Raw genomic sequence first — 16842 nt, 5'->3', positions numbered from 1 at the left:
TGTAAATGGAATTCTTTTTTATAGTTCATTATCTGAGGCTTCATTGTTAGCATGTAGAAAAGCATTAGACTTTGGTATACTGAGGTTGTGTCCTGTGACTTTATTTTGTTTGTTTATTGGTTCTAATATTTTTTCAGTGGAGTCTTTGGGGTTTTCTATATACAGAACCAAGCTATCTGCCAAAAGTGATACCTTTACTTCTTCTTTTCTACTATGGATGCTGTTTATTTCTTTCTCTTGCCTAAGAGCTCTGGCTAGTGATTGACAGGGGGCAAAAAGGTATAGATGGGCTTTTAAAATCTGGCAGTTTTATTTTTGAATGTTTATGTTTCAAACTAAATGTATATTAAATTTTAATTGTGATAAATTTTATAATTAAACAAGATTGAGTTTGAGGAGGGTCTCTATGAATTTTAGCACTAAAAGATACAATGCTTGCTTATCTTATTTCTTGTAAAAATGCATAAAGAGGAAAGCATCAGTTTGTAGAAATTTTTTGTGTGTGACAGAAATACTTGCTCATTAGGTTAAATTTTACTTCTCTCTTTTCTATCATGATTAACTTATTTTAATATGCTTTAGAATAACAACATGATGTTTAGTATAATATCATATTTTATAAATACAATCAATGTGAAGTTTTCTCCAAATATCTTTCTAGTAAAAAATTTGTACATAAAAAGGCTTAAACATTTTATCCGTGTAGATATATATACATAGTATATATACATATGTACATATACATATTATGTATATACACGTACTTAATAAAACATAAAAACACACATGAAACCTTTTTAGAAGTTGTAGGTTAATTTTATAACCTCTGTTCAATATGATTTTCAAAGTTATAAAGTAATATTTCTTAAAGTCAGAAATCTCTAAGTTGGGATCATTAAAATTTCTTTTATCTCGTTCTATTCCATCTAAAAATGTCATTTAAAATGTGTGATGGCCTGAACAATGGTGGTGCAGTGGATAAAATGTTGTCCTGGGGCTCTGAGGTCCTGGGTTTTAAACCTTGAGGTTACCAGCTTGAGTGTGGGCTCATCAACATGATCCCGTGGTCATTGGCTTGGTCCCGAGGTTGCTGGCTTGAAGCCCAAGATCACTGGCTTGGCTGCATTCCACCTCCCCTTCAAGGCAAGTATGGGAAGCAAACAATGAACAAATAAAGTGTTGCAACTATGAGTTGATGCTTCTCATCTCTCTCCCATCCTTTCTCTCTCTCTTAAAAATAATGTGTGATTATGGGGTGGTGAACACACAATACAATATACAGATGATGTATTATAGAATTGTACACTTGAAACCTGTATAATTTTATTAAAAAGTCTCACCACAATAAATGCAAAAAAATATTTTTACAAGGTTAATTCTCCTGTTTGAGAATTACCTGTCTCTTTATAAAATGAAAAGGTATGGAATTTGTTCATTCTGCTAATATCTACCTACAAACTCCTATTGTTTGCCTGTGGCAATTTTGGGAGCATGTGTTTTAGAGCACTTCTGGGAATAAAAAGAAATAAAACCTGTTATGCCAAAAAGGAAAAAAAAGAAAAACGTGTGATTACTCATTATTATTGCCTCCTTGTGAATTAATTATTTTAGTTAAAAAAATATGAGTTTGTTGAAAATCTGATGAGTATTTCCTTTTTTAAATTATGAATTTAACTTTATATTTAGAAAATTTTAGTCAGTATACATAGAATGTTTTTTTATATTCATTGTACCTACAGTCTCTCCACATGATGAAAATATAAATATATTTGTTTTGTTAAATAAAATTATGAAAATATTTATTTGACAAAACATAATTGTGGTATTTCCAACATAATACTGCCATTTAGTCTAGCAAGATACAGATTCTGTTGTAGACATCAATATTTGATATAATTAATATCCTAATGTACAGTAGCATTTTCTCAGCGTAATGAACTTTGTTGAGTTTAGTAGTTACTTTTGAGTACATTGAAAAATTATGTAAATACTGGTTACTAATTACTGTTTTTCAATAAATTACAGCTAAACATTTATCATTTTGGAGTTTAAAATATGTCAGCATGGCAAAGTTTCGAAGAAGGACTTGCATCATTTTGTCGCTTTTTATTCTACTTATTTTTTCTCTGATGGTGGTTTTAAAAATGCTGAGACCAGATAAAGCTACTTTTGGAGTTCCTTTTGGACTTGACCTTCTACCAGAAGTTCGTCAGCGAACTCACTTAGGGAAAAATTTTGATTCCCAAATGAGTGACAAAATCAACAGTGAAACAAATATCAAGAATTTAAAAAGTGTTGAAATCACTGTGAAATCTTCCAAAGCCTCTGAACCTTACCTGCAAGAACTCCAACCTCTGAATTATTATGTACATGTATTTTATTACAGTTGGTATGGAAATCCACAATTTGATGGTAAATATATACATTGGAACCATCCATTTCTGAAGCACTGGGACCCTAGAATAAACAAAAATTATTCACAAGGAAAACACAACCCTCCAGATGATATTGGCTCCAGCTTTTACCCTGAATTGGGAATTTACAGCTCTCGGGACCCTTCTGTCATCGAAACTCACATGAAACAAATACACTCGGCTTCAATTGGTAATTATTTTATTGTGTGTGTGTGTAATATATAATTTTTTATAAAACATAATTACTAATTAGTCTTCACATTATTAACTATAAATGTAAACCTATAAACACCCAAGTTAAACTGTATATATGTTTTTTTATTTTTTTTTAATTTTGCCATTGATTTGAGAAAAAGAAGCATCACCCTGGCATTCCACTTAGTTCCATTTAGTTGTGCACTCATGGATTGCTTCCTGTATGTGCCATGACTGGGATCCAAGCCACAGCCTCAGTGTACTGGGATGATTCGTTATCTGCTGAGCTCCCAGCCAGGGCCTGTATATGTTCTTAAGCATATAGGCAAGAACCTCTTTAACACTACTTTAAAGTATGTTGTTTAATTTTCAAATTTTGTTAGATTTTGGAATGTATTATTTTTATTGATTTCTAATTTACTGTAATTTTAAAATTCTATTAATTTATTATTTATTAAATCTATTATTTTGATTTACATTGGAGACAGAAAATTTTCCTCCTTAAGTGTACAGATCAGTAATATTTCTCAAAGATATATACCTGTTTAGATACCACCCCAGTCATGAAGTAAAGTACTTTATAGTCCAAAAAGTTTTGTCATACTTCCCTTATTCAGCCCCACCCTTCCATAGCAGGAAACTATGAATCTAATTAGCTTTCATTCTATTAATGTGGTTTATTATTACATTTATTGAATTGCATGTGTTGAACTATCATTGAATCCCAGGGATAAATCCCACTTGGTTATGTTGTATGATCAATCCTTTTAGTGAGTTCTGTTACTCAATTTGCTAATTTTTATTTTTTTTTTTTGTATTTTTTTGAAGCTGGAAACGGGGAGAGACAGTCAGACAGACTCCTGCATGCGCCCGACCGGGATCCACCCGGCACGTCCACCAAGGGGCCATGCTCTGCCCACCAGGGGGCGATGCTCTGCCCCTTCTGGGCGTCGCTCTGTTTCAACCAGAGCCACTCCAGCACCTGGGGCAGAGGCCATGGAGCCATCCCCAGCGCCCGGGCCATCCTTGCTCCAATGGAGCCTCCGCTGCGGGAGGGGAAGAGAGAGACAGAGAGGAAGGAGAGGGGGAGGGGTGGAGAAGCAGATGGGCGCTTCTCCTGTGTGCCCTGGCCCGGAATCGAACCCGGGACCCCTGCATGCCAGGCCGACGCTCTACCACTGAGCCAGCCGGCCAGGGCCACAATTTGCTAATATTTTGATAAGAATTTTTCAACTGTGTTCATCAGGGATACTGGTCTGTAGTTTTTTATGGTTCTTTCTGGCCTTGGTCAGGGTAAAGCTGGCTTCGTAGAATAAATTTGAAAGTGTTCCCACCTGTGAAACAATCTGGTACTGGGGTTTTCTGTTCTAAGAGGCTTTTGATTATTGATTCAATCTTCTTACATGATATTGTATGTTCAGACTTTTTATATATTTCTGGTTCAGTCTTGGAAGGTTATTTGATTCTAGGAAATTTCCTCTTTTTCCTAGATTATCATCCTATTTGTTTCTGTAGTATTAGTTTACAGAACTAATATACAGAACTAGTATTCTCTCTCATTTCTGATTTTATTTGAGTCTTCTCTTATTTTAGTAGTCTGATTAAAGGTTCATCAGTATTATCTTTCTGAAAATTCAGCTATTTGTTTCATTGACATTTTCTATTGCTTGCCTGGTCTTGATTTCATTTACTTTTGTTCTAATCTTTATTATTTCTTTGTTACTGCAAACTTTGTGCTCAGTGTGTTCTTCTTTTCTAATTCCTGTAGGTATAAAATTAGGTTGTTTACTTGTGATCTTTCTTATTTTTTTATATATGCATTTATTGCTATATATTTCTCTCTCAAAATTGATTTTTCACATCCTGTAAGCTTTGATATATTATGTTTCAATTTTAATTTGTTTTGATATATCTTTGATTCCTGTTTTGATTTCTTTATTTCTCCATAGATTGTTCAGGAATTTGTTGTTTAGTTTCTACAAAGTTGTATATTTTTCAGCTATTTTGATTGTTATAAGTACAGTTACCCTAACCCCTTTATGTTTCCACTTGCTTTAATTTTTTTTGTTACTTTTGAGTGTAGGTATACCTTTAAACCTGAAGTGGATTTATTGTTAACAGCATATAGTTGAGTCTTGTTTATATACATCTAGCCACTTTGTGCTTTTTAATTGGTGAATTCAAGTCTTTTTACATTTAGAGTAATAATGATATGTAAAGACTTAGTAATATTCTATTAATTGCTTTCTGGTTTTGTATTTTTGTACTTTTGTAAAGTGAGAAGAGGGGAGGCAGAGAGACAGACTTCTGCATGTGCTCTGAGTGGGATCCACCTGGCAAACCCACTAGGGGGTGATGCTCTGCCCATCTGGGGTGTTGCTCCTTTGTAACCAGAGATATTCTAGCGCCTGAGGCAGAGGCCATGGAGCCATCCTCAGTACCCAGGCCAACTTTGCTCCAGTGGAACCTTGGCTGCAGGAGGGGAAGAGAGAGATAAAGAAAAAGGAAAGGGGGAAGAGTGGAGAAGCAGATGGGCACTTCTTTTTTGTGCCCTGGCTGGGAATCGAACCCAGGACATCCGCACACCAGGCTGACTACCACTGAGCCAACTGGCCAGGGCCTTGGTTTTGTATTTTTATTATTTCTTTTCCCTCTGTTTCTGCCTGTCTTGTAAATATTTTCTTTTTTTGTTGTGGTATGCTCCTGTTCCTTCTTTGACTTCTGTGGATCTGCTTTAGGTTTTTGGTTTGTGGACACTGTGGGCTTACATTAAACATCTTATAGTTGTAACAATCGTTTATAGCTTTTAGCAACTTGTAAAAGCTCTGCCTTTTTACTCCTACATTTTATATTACTAATATCTAATTTATCTCTTTTTTTTGTTGTGGATTTATTAACAACTTAGAGAGTAGCTTCTGTTGTTTTTCCTACTCTTTTTTGTTAACTTTTATATTCTAGTTGAGCAGTTAACACAATATTCTAATGTAGAGATACAGATTTCTAAGTCTGACTGTTTATTTTTCGCCTTTACCAGAGTGTTGTGTACTTTAGTGTGTTTTCGTGTGCCTAGTTAGCCTGTTTTCACTTCAGATTGATGAACTCCTTTTAGCATTTCATGCAAGGCAAGTCTAGTGGTGAACTTCAGATTTTGTTTGGCTGTGAAAGCCCTTTACTACTCTTCATCTCTGACTGATAAGTGTGCTGGGTAAAGTATTATTAGCTGGCCATTTTTATTTTTCAACTCTTTGAATATGTCATTCTACTTACTCTTTCCTGGCCAGTCGAGTTTCTCGAGTTCTGCTTAGAAATCTGCTGATAGCCAAATGGGGGTTTCTTTGTAAATGATACTTTTTTTTTCTCTCCTGGCTGTTTTATGATTATTTATCATTGACTTGTGTCAGTTTAATATAATGTCTTGAAGAAGATCTTTTTGCATAAGATGATCTATTTAATAGCTTTATAAATTTGTATGTCGAACTCATTTCTTAGCTTTCAGAAGTTTTCAGTTATTATTTTTCATATAAACTCTCTGTGCCCTCCTTCACTTCTTCTGGAATCAATTATTCTCACATTCTTCTTTTTAATAAATACACATAGCTCACATAGAGCTTTCTTCAGTCTTTTAAAGTCTAAATTCTTTTATTTAATAATTTTTATCTGATGTTCTCTATGTATACTTCCTCAACTTCATTGAATTTTAAGCTCCAGAATTTTTGTTTGTTTTATTTTTATAATTTTCTTCTCTTTGGTAAAGACCTCATTTTGTCTATATATTTTATTCCTGATTTCATTGAATTGTCTGAGTTTTTTTTGTAACTTGAGTTTCTTTATAACAGCTGTTTTGAATTCTTAATCAGTTAAGAATTGATTATAATATTCTATACTTTTAATCTTGATTTTTGGAGAATATCATTTTCTTTTTGTGATGCTGTATTTGCTTGATTTTTCATATTATTCCTTACAGTTATGTGTTGGTCTTTTTGCTTTTTAATTAGTGTACACATCCTTAACTTTTTACTTACTGCCTTCAGCAATGGTGTGTTACATTTATGGTGGTGGTATTGTCTGATTTTTTGTTTTTCTTTTTCTTTTTCCATTGAAAGAGAGAGAGAGAGAGAGAGAGAGAGAGGAAAGAAGATGGGGGAAGAGGGGGAGGGAAAGAGAAAGAGAAGCATCAACTTGTTCCATTTAGTTGTATACTTACTGTTTCCCCTACGCATCCTGAATGAAGATAGAACTGTGACCTTAGTGTGCTGGGATGACACTGTATCCACAGAGCTACCTAGCCGGGCCTGGAGTTTGTTTATTTTTTTCTTTTCTTCTTTGTGACAGTATATCTGCTCCACTTTTCTTGCTCTCTCTTGTGGACAAATCTTAAGCATTTATGTCTACTCTGCTTCTTACAGTTCCCCAGGGCCCAGGCTGTTTATGGAAAGCTTTTATTTTCTAGAAGTTGACACAATAGCTCCAGATTGTGGCATCTCATTTGCTCATGCCTGTGGTCTGTTTTCTTAGTAGGCTCCCAGTTTATCAGAGCTTGTTTTTTTGGTTAGTTGGTTTTTCTTTTTTTTTTTTTTTTTTTAATTTTCTGTTTTGAGGCATGGGAACTCAGTAGTGAATATAGGAGCTGGCATCACAGCTAGGGGATGGGTGGGCTTAGCCCTTAGTGTATAGAGGGAGTGTCGCTGAACCAAAGGGGTTTGTTTGCCTGCATGTATAAAGCCCAATAAAATGAGAACAGGAGTTTGCAGCAAAGAAAGTAAAGGTTTATTTAGGGAAATAGCACCAAGCTGGGAGACAAAGGTGAGACCATGCTAAAACCTGGCTTCCCACTGGCCTCTAGGGGATTGATTAGGGAAAAGTTATTAATCATGGGGATTAAGGAAACTGATTGGTGGGGACCAGGATAGGAAGTAGTTGATCACTGTATCAGGTTCTGATGTCAGCCATGGAAGCATTCTGTCTTGTTTTGTGGTAGTGTGGTCGGTAGGGTTGTTCCACTTTCATGGGCCTGTGACTGAAACAGCTGGGGTCAACTAACTTCATAGTTCCCATAATCAACAAACCAGATGCTTTACTATTAAGACAGTTCTATACTTACCATAACTTGATATCCTAAGGGCTTAACCCTTTGTAATGAATTTTTTTTCACACTCCTTGAACCCCGGGACTGAGTTTCTTTTCAAAAAATGAAATTAGTTCCAGTTTTATTAACTTAAAATCATGTTTGTTTGATAACCAGTTTATGGAAACAAGAACATACATTTGCCTTTTTTTAATGTTGCCTTACACATTTTTAAAATAAAATTTTTTGTACGATCGTACTCTGGATGATCAGGAGGCATGAGGACGTACATGAATGTTGGTACTACTCAAAGGATTACTGTGGGTGGAGCGCGGAGTGCATTCCTAGCAGCTGTGGCTGATGCAGTGCTGTGAGAATACTCCAGCTTCCAGGACACTCGTGGGCATACTCAGGAAGGAAGCTCGCCCGCAATAAGGAAGTGACTTAGCGCCAACCACGCAGCTCCCTGATCTTTTTTGGCCATTTGTCCTAGTATAACATCCTATTGGCTGAACCCATGTATATAAGCTAGTTTACTTCCTGAATAAAGTGGATCTGCGTCACTGAACCTGGTCCCCGGAGTCAGGTCTTTGTGTCTCCGTCGTCCTCACCCCCGGCAGGACTTGTCCACAACTGGCGCACAACGTGGGACAGGGACCTAACCAGCATCCAAGGGACGGGTGAGTGACCCTCTACAATGGGATACCTTCTCCCTTACTCTCGAGCCCCACAGGCTCGAGCTCTGCATGCCCTATTGCAGAGTGGGCAAGTTAAAGTTAGTGAAAAGGATCTTTGTACCTACTGGGAAATCCTCTCAGATTTCAACCCTTGGCTCTGGGACTCTCCTCTCTGGGACCCGGATACTTGGGCCTGAGCTTTCCAGCACGTCCGTTCAGCCGAAGTACATGGGGGACAAACCTTCCCTGCTAGGGATACATGCCTGCCTGACCGGTGCTCCTGCTGGGGACCCCTATCAGTGCCAAAGATATTGCAGGCTACCTTTCTCTCTGGGGAGCCCCTACCTTCCTATTCGCCCCCCTCCACTGAGGAGGAAAGTAGTTTAGTCTCCGAGTTTGACAAAATTGCGGCTGAGCGCACAGAAATGAAACCAACAGAATTGCTAACTGCGCCATCAGCTCTGCCGCTGGAAAAAGCGGAAGTCACTACTTCCACATTCCCTGCCAGGGCTCAATGCCCCACCCCAGCCTCTCAGACGCCATTTTCTACCCCAGCTTTAACTCCAACACGTGTTCCTGCTGCAGGCCTATGGGCCAGCCTATACGCCCCCATGTGTCTTTTTTCTTTCTGTCTGTCTTGTCTATTTTTCTATATCATTCGCTCTCTCTCTCCCCGCCCCTCTCTCTGAAATGACGCTGGAAGGACCCAGCCACGGCGCAGTGGCGGGGATCACACCCTCTTCTAATACAAGGGAGAGGTTATGCTTGTGCTTTTCAGCCAATTTGGATCCCAGGAACCCCCCAACCTGCTTGACAGGGTTTCTTGGGCACCCACTAAGTGGTTCAGTCTTCACCCGTCCAAAGCCACAGCCCTGGCCTTCTCCACACCGACTACGCCTGAGGGGAGGAGGTCCTCAGCTCTCCAGAAGAAGACCTCGCAGCCGGAGTGCGCGCCCCATCACCTGGGGGGATGGGGAGGCTTTGGTGGGGCGGGCCTAGAAAATTGCGCCTGACGGACCCCCAGGCCCTGGTGCTCTGTTCTTGCTTATGTGTGCTATAGTAACCCCTGACTCCCAGGCACAGGCTTGCGGCAGCCCAGGGCTCGAGCCCAGCAGCATGAGCTGGTGTTTTCATTTCATCTTTGGAGGATGAGCAAAATTGGGCCAGAGTTGCGATTCACAGACTCCAGAACGTAAACGGCAGCAGATTCGGCAAGAGGATGAACGGACATCCTGAAAGCCAGGCTAGCATCGCTGAGTGGCCGCTGGAATGGCAGGGAGTGTCTGCTAAGCTGCTGGTGGGTTTGCTGACATTTTGGGACATAGGGGTGGATGCCATCATGCTCTCCAGAGCAGAGATGGAAATGCTGACTGCCATTGCCACATGCTCCTCTTTGGGACAGTGTAAGACCTGCCAGGACAGCAGGGATGAGGGGGGTGGCTGAGGCCTCATATGCATGGACTGATTCCTGGACTATGACCGGAGTGGGCACTGGCTCCTTTGTTGGATGGACTTACGGATTTTGGACAATGTGAAATAGCCTGATGGGGGTGGGGGGCGGCTTTTCTGGAGACCCTTCCCCTGCCCCGGGAAGCTTTTCCCATGACTAGAAAGAAGGCCGAGGACATTTTGTGCTTTTGGCAAAGTGCTCAGAGACTGGTGAAATGTACCTTTGTACTTGTTGAAATTGTATGATTTGTCATGTAGTAATTTGTCTAATGTGCCTTGCAACCATATGCAGTACGCAACCCACGACAAGCCATCTGTTCCATGATTGGATGCTGGGATCTTTGTGGGAAGGGGGCATGCATGGACCTACATCCATTTTTTTACAATCAAAATGGAACTGTGTTTAACGGCACCTAGAAGTTCTCTTTAACACAAAGGGAGAGAAATGACATCCTAACCCCAGGAGGAATGCCCTGTTTAAGACGTTCTATTTCCTAACTAGTCAAACATTACAGAAGCTTGCCTCATTGTTTAATCCAGCTAATCTATTAGCATATAGGGTAATAGGTATTATAGTTGTTTTAGTTCTACTAGGGTTCCGTTGCATAATGCGTAGCATTCAGAAGCTACAAGGACAGGAAGCTGTCATTCATCAAGTCCAATTGGCCTTAATTTAAAGAGAAGGGGGAGCTGTGGGTGGAGCTCAGAGCACATTCCTAGCAGCTGTGGCTGATGCAATGCTGTGAGAATACTTCAGCTCCCAGGACTCTCCTAGGCATACCCCGGAAGGAAGCTCGCCCGCTGTAAGGAAGTGACTTAGCGCCAACCATGCAGCTCCCTGATCTTTTTTGGTCATTTGTCCTAGTATAACATCCTATTGGCTGAACCCATATATATATAAGCTAGTTTACTTCCTGAATAAAGTGGATCTGCATCACTGAACCTGGTCCCTGGAGTCCGGTCTTTGCGTCTCCATCGTCCTCACCCCCGGCAGGACCTCTCCCAGGTGAGTGCTTGTGCAGAATGTGCAGAAGTGGAAGGGTCTGGCTGAAAGTGAGTCATGATGCTATTAGACTGGACAAAGATTACGGGAAATATCATATTTAAGAAATGAAGTTCCTGTGTTTTTATGGTGCCGATGGACATGTTAGGAAGATATCGGGGTGATATCCCATGGACTATAGGTAGACTTTATGCTGAGTTGTCTCCTTTTAATGTTGTTCGAAATTCTTGTCTGCCTCTTTCCCATTATCCTCCCTCCCCTCAGTTCTGGAGTGCCTGCTTTAGTCCTGCAGGTGCTGGTGAAGAAAAATGGTTTCGTCCAGCCTGGCTGGGGTAGCCTAGCAGGCACTCTCTGCTTTCCCTTGCCTTTGCCTCTCCTGGTGAGTCAGCCTTCTTTGCTCTTTTCTTTGGAGTGGGGGTAGCACCTGTAAAATTTCTCTGCTATGACCAAATTCGGATTATTTTCCTTTGAAGGCATGCCGCTGGAGGCTTCCTTTGGGAAGGCTGGACTTTGGCAGGTTCCTCTCCTGAGTGAGTGCCTGCCAGGGTCAGCACGTACTTAATTTTTGCCCGATAGCAGTGTGAGGGGTCCAGGCAGGTTTTCTGGCTGTGCTGGTTTTGCGGGGAGTTTTGTCTGTTTCTTACTGCTGTGCTGTTCGATTAGATTCCTCATGGGTCTCTCGGAGTAAGGTACAAGTTCCAAATTATCCCCAAAAGGTGATTTGTTTAGTGCATGGATGGCTAATTCATTGATTAAAAAGAGGAAAGGAGGATGTCTTATGCCGCCAAGCTACTGATATCACCTCCTATTATACTCATTTATTAGGTAAAGAATAATTTGATGGGATAATACTGAACACAAAAAACTAATTTAATTTAATTTTTGCAAGAGAGACAGAAAGGGAAAGAGATGAGAAGCATCAACTCTTCGTTGCAGCACCTTAGTTCATTGATTTCTTTTTCATATGTCCCTTAATGGGGGTTGGGGGAAGGCTCCAGCTGAGTCCGTGACCCAGTCAATGCTTAAGCCAGTGACTTTGGGCTCAAACCAATGACCATGGAGTTCTGTCTATGATCCCATGCTCAAGCCAGCAACCTCGTACTCAAGGCTATGACCTCGGGGTTTGGAACCTGGGTCCTCTGAGTCCCAGGCCAACCCTCTCTCCACTGTGCCACCATCTGGTCAGGCAGTATCTTAATTTTAGTCTATGGAATTGGTATGCCAAATTGCTGTATGGTTGACTATGATTTCATTTGTTTAGCGTGCATATTTTTTCTTTGATATAAAGGGATTTTTATTCTCAAATTGAATTACATGAAATAATTATGCTGTTATATCATAGAGTATAAGTTGGTTAGTGTTTTTGCTTTTAAAACTAGATGTGTTATGTTTATAAATCCTAATGGTCCAACTTTTTTTTCTAGAAAAGAATAATGAAATTAAAATGAAGTATTAATGTTGTGTGTTAACTATAACTATTATATCATAATGTATTAGGTAGCAGATAGAAGCCACTGATAGAATTCTGTTCTTTTTATGTCTTTAAAGGCTCACATATTATATATTCTATCCCTATCTTACAATTCTAAAGATACCAGATGAGTACCTTTGTGTTGTTTATAAACCTTCCAAAAACATAGTGGAATATTCAGAATAATGGCCCTCAGGATGTATACTTTTTAATCTTCAGAATCTCTGAATATGTTATCTTACACAACCAGTGAAATTAAGAATGCAGATATAGCCCTGGCCAGTTGGCTCAGTGGTAGAGCGTCGGCCTGGCATTTAGGAGTTCCGGGTTCGATTCCTGGCCAGGGCACACAGGAGAAGCACCCATCTGCTTCTCCACCCCTCCCCCTCTCCTTCCTCTCTGTCTCTCTCTTCTCCTCCCGCAGCCGAGGCTCCATTGGAGCAAAGTTGGCCCGGGCGCTGAGGATGGTTCCATGGCCTCTGCCTCAGGTGCTAGAATGGCTCTGGTTGCAACAGAGCGACGCCCCAGATGGGCAGAGCATCGCCCCCTGGTGGGCGTGCCAGGTGGATCTCGGTCGGGCGCATGCGGGAGTCTATCTGACTGCCTCCCCGTTTCCAATTTCAGAAAAATACAAAAAAAAAAAAAAAAATGCAGATGCAATTATGGTTGCTAATCAAACCTTGAGATGGATTATCCTGTATTATTTGGATGGGACAAATTTAAGTAAATAAGTCTTTAAAAGTAGAAGAAGGAGACTGACCAGGCACAATGGATAGAGCGTCAGACTGGGATGCAGAAGACCCAGGTTCGAGACCCCGAGGTCGCCGTCTTGAGCACAGGCTCATCTGGTTTGAGTAAAGCTCACCAGCTTGGACCCAATGTCACTGGCTTGAGCAAGGGGTTACTCGGTCTGCAGAAGGCCCACAGTCAGGGCACATATGAGAAAGCAATCAATGAACAACTAAGGTGTCGCAACAAAAAACTGATGATTGATGCTTCTTATCTCTCTCCGTTCCTGTCTGTCTGTCCCTATCTGTTTCTCTCCCTGACTCTCTCTCTGTCTTCATAAAAAAAAAAAAAAAAAAGTAGAAGAGGGAAAAAAGTCAAGAAATATGCTCCTGAAAAAGATGGGGCTTGCTGTTCCTGCATTTGAAAATGGCATTAACGGGTCATGACCCAAAGAATTTGGTGTCTTCAACATGCTCAGATCAGTCTTCTTTGGAATCTCAAGAAAGTGCTATAGTTCAGTTCAACATCTTGGTTTTTAGCCTAGTGAGACTCATGTTACACCCAACATACAAAATTATATAAGATAATAAATTGACGTTATTTTAAATCACTAAATTTGTGATAATTCATTATAGTAGCAAAAGAAAAAAACAAAACTAATACACATAGCAAAAGATAATCCACTCTATGTCTTTAAAATTACCTCATTTTTCCTTCAGGTAGCACTAAATACTTATTGAGTTTTCACCATGCTCCAACCTTGTACTAGATTTTGTCAGACATAAAGATAAATAAGTCACATGTAGTCTTTCCTTTGTTCTTATCATTGGTGCTACAAAAGCACTTGATGGAAATCCGCATTAGAACATTTCCTGAAGGCAGAAATTACCAGTTTTCATAAGGCCATGACTCTATTTCTGCAACTCCTGCCTTTATAATTTGTACATAAAAGTAGGACAAATAGAACTTATGATGAATTAGATCTTTTTTTTTTAATTAGATCTTTGGTGTTCAAATACACCTATTAACACCTTACAAAATTTTATAAATTTTTCTTTTAGAATTAATATTTGTATTGAATTTATATATATATAATTGTAGATTGGTGATAGTTTCATAGTGCTGTAGAAACTTGAGTCTATTCTGATTGCTTTGTCACTTGAGAGTATGTTGGGATTTTCATGTTCTTTTTTCTATGTCTTATGATTTTTTTGTGTGTGTGTGGAAGCATGTCATCTTTTGTAGGACTGTAGAAACTGAAGTAAGTATGTAGTATCTATCCCCCCCAAAATAGGCATGCCTTTCTGCTAAGCCTGCAACAACTGAGGACATACACAGTTATTCTACTGTCAGTTGGTGAGAAGACTCACCATTGAGTTGTTTTCCACTTTTATCAGAAATTTAGATGACTGTTATTTGGGTTTATTTCAGGAGTCTATTCTGATTATTCCAGCTTTGTAATAGGTCTTGAAGTAAGGTAATATGATTTCTTTTTGTTCTTTCATAGTCACTTTAGCTATAATAATTCTTTTGCTTATCCATATCAACTAGTCCGTATCTTCAAAATATCCTGGTGGAATTTTGAATAGGATTTTCTTGAATATATAGCTCATTCGGGGGAAGTTGACATTTTAAAAATAATGAGTTGAATTAACAATATTGAACAATAATAAATTAACATGTCATTACATGAATATGATATAGCTATGTTTATATAGGATTTAATTTTTTTCCTTTCTTTATATTTTTGTAATTTGCATTATACGAATCCTATACATATTTTGTTAAATTTGTATTTGAATATTTCTTTAGTGGGGTGCTATTGTAAATGATACTATTTATTAAATTTTCAATATTTTTCCACCAATAGTACACAGAAATACAATTTAAAAACATATCAAGCGTCCCCGAACTACAGCCCACGGGCTGCATGCGGCCCCCTGAGGCCATTTGTCTGGCCCCCGTCGCACTTCTGGAAGGGGCACCTCTTTCACTGGTGGTCAGTGAGAGGAGCACTGTATGTGCCAGCCCTCCAACGGTCTGAGGGACAGTGAACTGGCCCCCTGTGTAAAAAGTTTGGGGACCCCTGAATATTGACCTTGTATCTTGTGATTTTGATAAACTCATTAACTCCAGGACCATTTTTATGTCTTCCTTTCCAATCTGTATACTTTTTTCTTTATTGCACTGCCTTGGACTTTCAGTGTTTTTTGGAGAAAAGTATGAAAGTGTATCCTTGATTTATTTCTCATCTTAGGGGAAAAGAAATCTTTCATCATAAAAACATTATGTTAGCTGTAGGGTTTCTGTAAATGTTATTATTATTTCTTTTTCAGAGACAGAGAGTCAGAGAGAAGGATAGATAGGGACAGACAGGAACGAAGAGAGATGAGAAGCATCAATCATCAGTTTTTCGTTGTGGCACTTTAGTTGTTCATTGATTGCTTTCTCATATGTGCCTTGACCGTGGGGCTACAGCAGACCGAGTAACCCCTTGTTCAAGCCAGTGACCCTGGGTCCAAGCTGGTGAGCTTTGCTCAAACCAGATGAGTCCACGCTCAAGCTGGCGACCTTGGTCTCGAACTTGGGTCCTCTACATCTCAGTCCAATGCTCTATCCACTGCACCACCGCCTGGTTGTGCTTTGTAATTGTCATTTTTAAAGTCAGAAGTTTACTTCTATTACTAATGCTGAGAGGTTTTTTTATGTTAAATTATATCAGATGCTCTTTTCTGCATCTATTGACATGCTCTTTTTCTGTAGTTTTTTCTTTTAAAAACTTTTTTGGGTTAAAATACACATAACATGAAATTTGCCATTTTATTTGAACTGGCAACCTCAGCGGTCCAGGTTGACACTTGACCCACTGGACCACCACAGGTCAGGCTGGGTTTTTTTTTTCCTATGGATACATTTTCATTCAAGTTTTTTGTTCATTTTTAAACTGGTGGTTTGTTTCTTATTGTTGAGTTTTAGGAGTTCTCTCTATATTATGGATGTTAATCATTTATTGCATATATGATTTGCAAATATTTTTTCCAAGTCTTTGGGTTGCATATTTACTCTGTTGATAGTGTCTTTTCATGAATAAAGGTTTTACATTTTTATGATGTCCTATTTGTCTACTCGTTGTTACCTGTGCCTTTGGTGTCAGGTCCAGATAATCATTGTCAAATCCAATGTTGTAAGTCTTTGCCCCTAGAATTTTCCCTACGACTTTTATTATTTTAGGTCTTAGATCCATTTTGAGTTAATTTTTGTATGTGGTATTAGAAACTGGTCCACTTTCACTTTTCTGCATGTGAATGTCCAGATTTCCTAGCACCATTTGTTGGAAAGACTGTGCTTGCCCCATGGAATGGAGTAGGCACCTTTGTCAAAATGATTTGAACATATATGCAAGGACTTATTTCTGGTCTACAGCCTATACTAAGGGTCTACATGACTGTTTTTATGCCAATACGCATTTGTGCTGATTACTGTCTTACTGTAGGACGTGAGTCCTCCAGTTTTGTTCTTTTTCAAGATTGTTTTGGCTCTTCAGAGTCACTTGAAATTCCATATGAATTTCAGGATGGATATTTTTATTTATGCAAAAATGGAGTTTTGATAGTGATTGCCTTGATCACTTAGAGCACTTTTGACATTTTAACAAGATTAATTCTTCCAATCCATGAACACAAGATGTTTACATTTGTCATCTTTAATTGTGTTTTTAAAATTTTTATTGATTTTTATAGAGAGAGGAAGGGAGGGAGAGAGAGAAACAGAGAGAGGAACATAGATCTCTTCCTGTATGTGCCCTGATCAGGGATTGAACTGATAACCTCTGTGCAAGG

At 39.1% G+C, this 16842-nt stretch overlaps 1 protein-coding gene across 1 annotated transcript in view; it reads left to right on the top strand.

Moving 5' to 3' along the window:
* MANEA (mannosidase endo-alpha) overlaps positions 1-16842 on the top strand; it is a 68659-nt gene that overhangs the window by 17112 nt on the left and 34705 nt on the right. The window contains exon 2 of the mRNA XM_066358857.1: positions 2026-2604. Within this exon, the coding sequence (XP_066214954.1) occupies positions 2064-2604 (541 nt within the window). The 5' untranslated portion in view covers positions 2026-2063. The remainder of the gene's footprint in view (positions 1-2025; positions 2605-16842) is intronic.

Source organism: Saccopteryx leptura, chromosome 1 (assembly GCF_036850995.1).
Source record: "Saccopteryx leptura isolate mSacLep1 chromosome 1, mSacLep1_pri_phased_curated, whole genome shotgun sequence".
Taxonomy (NCBI): domain Eukaryota; kingdom Metazoa; phylum Chordata; class Mammalia; order Chiroptera; family Emballonuridae; genus Saccopteryx; species Saccopteryx leptura.
Note: the sequence above shows the minus strand (reverse complement) of the source record. Positions and strands in the feature narration are given on the sequence as shown.